The 8336-nt window shown below is 58.9% G+C and overlaps 1 protein-coding gene across 1 annotated transcript in view; it reads right to left on the bottom strand.

The window, feature by feature from the left end:
* The window catches only part of HTRA3 (HtrA serine peptidase 3), a 38885-nt gene that overhangs the window by 9852 nt on the left and 20697 nt on the right, over positions 1–8336 (bottom strand). The window contains exons 8-9 of the mRNA XM_029952555.1: positions 1945–1993; positions 1421–1516 (exon numbers count right to left, since the gene is read on the bottom strand). Coding sequence (XP_029808415.1) covers positions 1421–1516; positions 1945–1993 — 145 coding nt within the window. The remainder of the gene's footprint in view (positions 1–1420; positions 1517–1944; positions 1994–8336) is intronic.

Raw genomic sequence — 8336 nt, 5'->3', positions numbered from 1 at the left:
AACCCATGAACTGCGAGATCAAGACCTGAGCCGAAGTCGGACGCTCAACCGACTGAGCCACCCAGGCGCCCCAAGCCAGCCTGCCTTTCTGCATGAGAGGAGGGCCGGGTCCCAGCCTGGGCTGCAGCCTTCCCCTGGAGCCTCGGTTCCTACGCCTGCGGTCCCCTGCGGGGACACGCGTGGCAAATCACGAGCTCCGGGCTGCGGGGGGAGGGGTTGACCACGAAAGCACGTCTGGAGCGCTGACTCATGCTGAGGCCTCAGCCGGCAGCCGCCACCCTTGCCCCTGGTCCACGGCTCTGGCCCTTGGGGGTGGCCGGTGCATGGTCGCTGTTCACCTGCCGTGACCCTGAACAAGGGGTCCGAGCTTGGCGTTTACTCTTTGGCGTCACAGATCTGTGTTTTAACAATGTCTCCTGCAGGCCGAGCCCCTGTGCTAGAACCCGTTTCCTCCTGCACAACCTCGGAAGCGGCACAGCTCAGACGACAGCAAGGGCGTGCTGGTCGGGGGCTGGACACCTGCCTGCCCGGGTCGTCTCCACTCCAGCCCCTGCCCCGCCCCCACAGCCCCGTGTGCACAACCTCCAGCTGCCAGAACTACCGTTTACACCCCAGACAGATGGACACCGGGGACGGGGGAGGGAAGGGGCTTGTCAGAGCCCTCTGGGCCTGGATCAACCCCGTGAGTGTGCCATCCCTCAGCTCACAGTGCTGCACACAGTCCACCTTCCCCAGTACTTGGGGCGGAAGAAAACAGTGCTCTGTCTCATCTGGGCTTGACAAGGTCTGCTCCGGAGGCAAAGAGCTGAATCACATCGATCTCGCAGACGAGGAACACGGCCACGAAGACCCAGGTAGGCCCGCCAGGCTGGTGGGAGTCGGGCTGGCATGGGGTTTGAGCTCTGGGGCCGGGGGTCTCCACTGCTCTGTTTCCCCAACCCAAAGAAAAGGGCATTCTGAGGGGGCCTGGGGGGCTCAGTCGGTTGAGCATCTGACTGAGGCTCAGGTCATGATCTTGCGGTTCGTGGGTTCAAGCCCCACGTCGGGCTCTGTGCTGATGGCTCAGAGCCTGGAGCCTGCTTCGGATTCTGTGTCTCCCCCTCTCCCCTTCCCTTGCTCACACTCTGTTTTTGTCTCTCTCTCAAAAATAAATTAATGTAAATATAAATATAAAAATAAAAGGGAAGGCCACCCTGAAGCCAGGATGGTCGTGGCCAGTGCTCTGGGGGGTACGTCCTCTCTCCCGCCTGCCCCCAGCTGCAACGACGGGCCAGAATCCCGCCTGCCACTTCCATGCCAAGTCATGGGCCAGGGGCTCAAGGTCATACAAGGTCACAGAAGCCAGTCTAGGCCTCGTGCCCTCCCCCACCCCCGGCCGGGGCCCCCGTCCCGCCTCCCCTCTTCCTGGAGGGCAGCCTACCTCTCAGAAGGTGAGTTTGGAGCGACCTCCTGCACGTAGATCCCACTGCTGACCGACGGGAAGTCTGGGTCGCTGGCTCTCAGCTCTTCCAGCAGACTGAAAGGGCAGTCCCACGGTTAAGGCACGTCCCCTCCATCCTCGTGTGGATGCGGCCACAACCCCGAAACAGCTGGAACCCCCAGACGCAGGGAGAGGCAAAGAAGGATGCCCCCGGCAGGGCCTTTGGTGGGACTGCGTCCCCGCTGACGCCCTGATTTGGGACAACTGGCCTCCAGGACTGTGAGAGGAGGGATTCCTAGTGCCTTAAGCCATCAAGTGTGTGGTGATCTGTTATGGTAACCAAAGGGGCTTCCTGGAGGCGGCAGCCGGAATGGAGCCCTGAGGGAGCTGAGGGCCTGGCTTGAGCCGAGGCTGGGGAGCACCCGTGCAGCTGGCCCACGGAACACCTGCGCCCGGCCGGGCAGGGCTGGGCAGGCCCCAGCGGAGGACGGAGGGGCGGCAGCAATGCATCCCCAGACACCCACCTCGGAGTGATGGTCCGCATCCGTATGCCGATGAAACGCTTCTTCCAGTCTAGAAATGAAACATGACAGGGTTCCCTTAGGGCCACCACGAACGCCTCTGCCTTCCCTGAGGGGCCGCGTGGGGACTCGACTGCTCCCAGGAGCCCAAAAAGCAGCGGGGGCTTACCACGTAGCCATAGGCCCACAGCCAGCTCTCTCCTTCAAGCCGCTCTTGAGGGACTGGGCGATGTCCTGCCTCTTCTGGTGGCCTCACGGCCCACCCCCACCCTCAGGCCCCACGCACCCACGCCGGCTCCAGCGTGGGCTCTGTCCTGAGCCCCACACCCAAACCCTGATGGTCGCTGGGGCTCTCCTCTCCAGCCTCCGTCTCCCAGACTCCCCAGCCCCACCTGCTCAGATCTGAACTTCCTTCTCCGGCCTTCCCATAAATTGTAATAGTAGCCGTTAATGCCCAGTGAGCACTAGCCACGTTCCAGGTCCTCTGTTTGGAGCATTGTACACACAACTTCCCTCTGGCTGCTCCAGCCTGTGACTCAGAAGGTGTCCTAGACCCAGAAACAACATTTACCTGTCTTGAACCACAAAACATGTCTCAGTGCATTTTTAAATGTCCTATCATAATATGCTCTCTGACCACAGCAGAATTAAAGTAGAAATCTCCAAGAACTTAGAAATGAAATGACACACTTATGAACAATCTATCTTCAAAGAAGAAATCAAACAGGAAACTAGAAAGTATTTTAAACTAAATAAAAATGGCAAAATGGCATATCAAAATTTGTGAGATGCAGGAAAAGCAGTACTTGGAGGGCAATGAATAGTACCAAAGTGCCAATATCAGAAAAGAAAGAGGTTTCACATTGGTGACCTCAGCTTTCACCTTAAGAACTAGAAAAGGAAGTTCAGATGAAATCCAATGTAATCAGGAGAAAGGAAACACCAAAGATTGGAAATCAGTGAAGTAGAAAACAGAAATATAATAGAGAAGATGAAATTTTAAGGTTTCAGCCATACTGATCAGCCAAAAAAAAAAAAAAAAGAAAAAAGGAAAAGACAAGATAATTTTTCCGCACCAGGAACGAGAGAGGTGACATCACCACAGATCCTACAGGCTTTAAAAGGGTCATAAGACGTAATGATGAATAACCTGATGCCAAGACATTCGATGACCCAGACAAAATGCACACATTTCTGAAGTTTCCAAACTGCCAAATCTCACCCAAGAAGCAGCCGATAACCACACAGCCTTGCCTCCATTTTTAATAACTGAATTTGTAGCTAAAAATCTTCCCACAAAGAAAACTTCAGGCCCCGGTGGTCCCACAGGAGAAGTCTACCAAATGTTCAGGGAAGAAATAGCACCAGCTCTGCACAAGCTCTTGTAGAACACTGAAAATGAGCGGATACTTCTGGGATATTGTGATTTATAATGAGAAATATGTCTTGGTGTTGTGGTTTGTGGTTCCCAGCACACGGGCCCCTAACACCTTTGTAATCCCTGTGATAAGGGCTCTGGGGACATCTTTGCTGTCAGCTCCCGAAATAGTGACAGTGACACATGTGAGAGGGGGTCTTCTGTTACTCACACCACAAGACTCTTTGCCCCTTTCAACTACTCCTGCGTATTGTTAGTGAGTGATTCTGAGAAGTCCCTAAGGAAGGGGCTGGTTACCAGGGAAACCTACCCACATGACTCAGGGTCAAGCTTTCAGGCCCAACTCCCACCTGGGGAGGGGGGAGGGGCTGGCGGATGAAACAGTAACCACGGCAGGGATGTAACCAATCACGCCTACACACTGAAGCCTCCGTCAAGTCCGAGAGGGTGCGGGGAGAGCGTCCCGGCTGGTGATTCCACGAGGTGCTCGGCGCTTCCCCGGACCTGCCCTGTGCATCTCTTCCTTGTTGCTCTGAGTTACGCCCCTCTATACAGAAACTGGTAATCTCGTAAGTAACTTTTCCCGAGCTGCGCTCACAAATGATCAGACTCGAGGGGGGGCCGTGAGAACCCCAGTCTGCAGCCGGTGGGTCAGAAGCACGGGTGACAGCCTGGATTTTGACAGGCTTCTGAAGTGGGCAGCGGTCTTGTGTGACCTTGACCGTGGGGTCTGCCGCTACCTCCAGGCAGACAGCGTCCGCTCGGGAGAGCGGAAGGACAGCCGGCTGGTGGGGGGAGGCCCCTCGCGTTTGCTCGCCAGGGCGTCGGAAGTGAAGCGGTGTCACGGCAGAGAACCGAGGGCAGACAAGAGGCACAGGAGGGGAGCTTTTCCTAAACAACTTCCCAACCACCATCCTGACACCCAAACCAGAAAACTAGACCAAAACCCTCGGGAAGACAGCTGCAGAAACCTGTGGACGTTTTCAGCGAACCAAGTCCAACACTATGGAAACAGGGATAACACACCGTGAGTAAGGGAGCTTTGCCCGGGAACGCAAGGGTGCTTTACGCGTAAAATCAGCCAACACAATCTACCATGTTACCAGACAGAGAAGGAAAACCATCAACTCAAAGGGGCAGAAGACGTGTCTGACAAAATCTCTAACATCTGCTCCTTCTGAAACCCAGGAATGGAAGGGAACTGTTTCCACCGGGGGCAGGACCCCTGCGAGAGACCTTGAGCGGGCCTCCTGCGTACTGGTGGGAGCCCAGAGACCTCTGTCCAAGGTCAGGAACAATGCAAGGACACCCTCCCCACCACTTTTATTCAGTATCTTCTGCAGGCTCCAGCCAGGCAAGAACAAAGGAAAAGGCACCCAGACTGGAAGAAAGAGGCAAAACTGCCTCTGTTCGTAGACTGCAGAATGATCTGTATAGAAAATCTGCTGGGGAGCCTGGGGGGCTCAGATGGTGAGCATCTGACTTCAGCTCAGGTCAGGATCTCACTGCTCAGGGGTTCGAGCCCCGCATCGGGCTCCGTGCTGACAGCCCAGAGCCTGGAGCTGCTTCCGATTCTGTGTCTCCCTCTCTCTCTGCCCCTTCCCCACTCACGTTCTGTCTCTCAAAAAATGAATAAATGTTAAAAAATTTTTAATAAAAAAAATAATTTTAAAGTAAACTGCTAAAAGAAAAGGCAGAAGATATTTCCGACCTTTGGTTAGCAAAGATTTCCTAGATACAATACCACACGCGTGGTCCATTTAAAAAGTTTCATTAAATGAGACTTCATAAAAATTTACAAAACTCCTGCTCTTTGAAGACACCGCTAAGAGCATGAAAAGCGAGGCCACAGAGGGAACACTTGCAGCTCATCTCTGACGAAGGCTCCCACCCACGGTGCTCTCACAACCTACGAAGGACACAGATGACCCAATTTTTTTAAGCGGGCAAAATATCTAACCAGACATTTCCATCCAGATTGATGGGCAGGACTGGGTGGCTCTGGGTGAGGGAGGTTGGGGATGCGGAGGGGTGCGGGGAGGCGGGGCTCCTGGCTCTGCAGGGTGGGAGGCTTGGGGGTCCCCCCAGCAGGTGCATCCGGGGGGGCTTTGGAGCAGAGACAGGCCACAGTCTGCCCTAAGTTTTGAAAGGGCCCTTCGGCTGGGCAGGGTGTGTAGGGGTGAGGACTGCGGTACATGGCAGTCTGGGGCTCCCAGAGAGAGGGGAGAGGGCCGGGCTGGAGACGCAAATCTGGGAGCCACTCCCTAGATGGCATTTCAACCCTCAGGACGGGGTGAGGTCCTCAGAGAAAGAGAAAGGGCCGGCGCAGGGGCTGGGGCCCCGATCCGGCTCCTGACATGGGTGCCGGCCCCTGGCCAGCACGGGTCAGCACCCCAGGGTCAGGCTTCTGAACAGGAACGGGCCTGAGCCTCCCGGGCTGCTGTGTGAGCGGCCACCGGGCCTGTCGCCCCGTCAGCTGCCGTCGCGTCTGAGTCCTTGGTTCCAGCCCCACCGTCACCCAGCCCGGGCGGCTTCTCCGGAAACACGGGCGGGGCTGGGGGCCGCTGAGGGGGTGGGTGGGGCGGGCCTGAGTGGGTTTCTAGGTCAGCTGACAACGTTCAGGGTCCTCCTTCACTGTGACGTCACCTAAATGCCGAGGGTCCCCCGGTGCTGGGGACACGGAGGTGGCCTGGAGGTCCTGGCCTTGTTTTGGCTGAACGTGTCATGAAGCCACTTTGGACCCAGGTGAGGCAAGAACGTCAGAGCAGGTGATGAAACCGTGGGGGGGAGGGGAAGGGAGGACCGAGTGCCCCCTTCAGGGAGACAGGCAGGTCCCCACGCTGCCCACATGGCTGGCGAGGCGCCGGAAGGGGTTCGCTGTAAGAAACGTGAACGTCACCTCCACGGAAAACCACGCCAAAGCCACGGAGATGCGCCGGCCTGGGGCTTCGCGGGCGTCAGGGCTGATCCCGGATTTGGCCCCTGAGCCCAGCTCCCCGGGAAACGCCCCGAGCTCAACACTGACCGGGGGCCCCAGCCCTCCTGCCCCTGCAGCTGCTGCACCCCAGCCAGGCCTCGGGAAGGCCGCGGGCCCCTGGCCCCGCGCCCGCAGCTACCCGCCTGCCCTTGCCCCTCTCTGCACCCCTGCTGGCCTGCCTACTCTGCCGCCACAGTCTGGACTGGCGCTCCTGTCTTGACCCCCCAGCTGGAACAGAAGCTCATGGCCAGGACGCGTGGATTTGACGCAGGCCCCACCTGAGTCCACGGCTCCGCTAATTCTCACGGTTGTTGCTGATGCACCGAGACCCGCCCTGCAGCCCAGACAGCAGATGGTCGGTCCCACCACTGAGCCAGGAGTGAGCCCAGGTCAAGGTTCAGGGAAGACAGAGCCGGCGGCACCTGAAGACCTGACAACCGGCTCCATGGCACAGGACGTGCCCGCCACACCCCTGCCTCTGCCTCCATGTCCACTGGTCCCACTCAGGCAGGTGGTGCCCTGGGTCTGCCTGTGGCCGCGAGGCCGGGGATGTGCGTTCCAGTCCCCGCCCCACTTCCCTGCACCCTCCCTGGGTGCACTGGACACAGAGACCCCTGGGGCAGGAGGTGAGCAGCGTTTGCCCTCCCCAGGCTGGACGTGACCTGAGGACCCGTCACTGAGGACGGGCGCTCCAGCCCCCCTGACCCCAGGGTGCGCTCGAGTCCCGAGGCCGGCTGGACCCCCACACCTGCATGGGGCCCGGAGCTGGGGTTCCCGGGGCCCAGCATGGTGGCTTGGACGGGGACAAGAAGGGGCCCTCAACGTCTCCTTAGTTTAATTTAAGGATGGTTTGTTTTAAAGAATTTTAGATTAACTGGGTTCAAGTATTTTGAAAGTTTTATTAAGAAAAAAAAGGAAGAGTGAACATGTCAAGCTCTGAAAGATTTTAAATTATAGATTCAATCATCTGGCTAAGAACTATCGGGCTCCTGGATTAGTCACGTGTCCAGGGCAGGCGACAGCGCCGGGGACAGGGAGGGACTATTTCCCAGGGTGTCTGGGGGACAGTCTGCACCACAAAGGAACGGCCCAGCGGGCTCTTGCCTGAGACAGGAGAGGAGGGAGAAGAAGCAAGGGGGTCTACCACCCGTCTCCCAGGACAGCCCGCCGGCAGCGCGGCCCCGCCATCTCTAGGAGGCGCCAAGGCCAAAGGCAGGGCTGCAGCAGAGAGCGGCGGCACCAGGAACACCCAGCTACTGGGGAAGGACCACGGCCACGACAGGCGTGAAGGTGAAGCCCTGGGCTTAGTTCTGAGCCTCCCGGCAGCCGAGGTGTGAGGGCTCCACAGGGCACGGTGGCCCCAGTCTGAGGGGCCTGGGGCTTCGGTGGGGAAGGCGGGCTCTGCCCGGGCTCCAGGCCGTCTTCACGCAAGGGCCCCCGAGGAACCACACGGGTCCTCAGCAGCAGTTCTTCACGTGACCAGTCCTTGCGGTACTGGCCACGGCCGCCCTGGGTTCCGTGCGCTTGGCGGGCGGGGTCCGTGGGGACAGGGTGACCCCTGCTCTCAGCGGACTGCGGGTGAGGGGGCTGGGAGGAGACAGGGAGGCGCTTTGAAGGTGTGAGGAGTGGGGAGGGGTCTGGGCGCTGGCCGGGTGGGTGTGGGAGGCAAACCCGCAGGAGCACGTGGCTACACCGAAAGGCGGGAAGGCGGGGCCGCCAGGAAGTCTCCGGAGAGCAGGAGACGCATGGCCCTGCCCCGGAAAGGCGCCGTGACCGCCAACCGTGAGAAGCGATTGGCAGCCCCCCTGGGAGTCACCTGTGCCAGGCCAAGGCCCGCACCAGGCGGGTGCTCATGGCCGCCCAGGAGCGGGCAGGTGGGCTGGACATCCCCGTGGGGATGGGGACGGGGAGACGGGGCTGAGAGGAAAATGGCTTCCCAGGGTCAGGGGTTCCGGCTCCTTCAGAGTAGAGGCTACCCTCCCGGCAGTCCATGCGAGCAGCAGGCTGAAGGGGGAGTGCTCCGGGAGGGGCGGGGTGGGG

The sequence above is a fragment of the Suricata suricatta genome, chromosome 1 (genome assembly GCF_006229205.1).
Source record: "Suricata suricatta isolate VVHF042 chromosome 1, meerkat_22Aug2017_6uvM2_HiC, whole genome shotgun sequence".
NCBI classification, from domain to species: domain Eukaryota; kingdom Metazoa; phylum Chordata; class Mammalia; order Carnivora; family Herpestidae; genus Suricata; species Suricata suricatta.
This window is presented reverse-complemented; position numbering and strand designations above follow the sequence as displayed.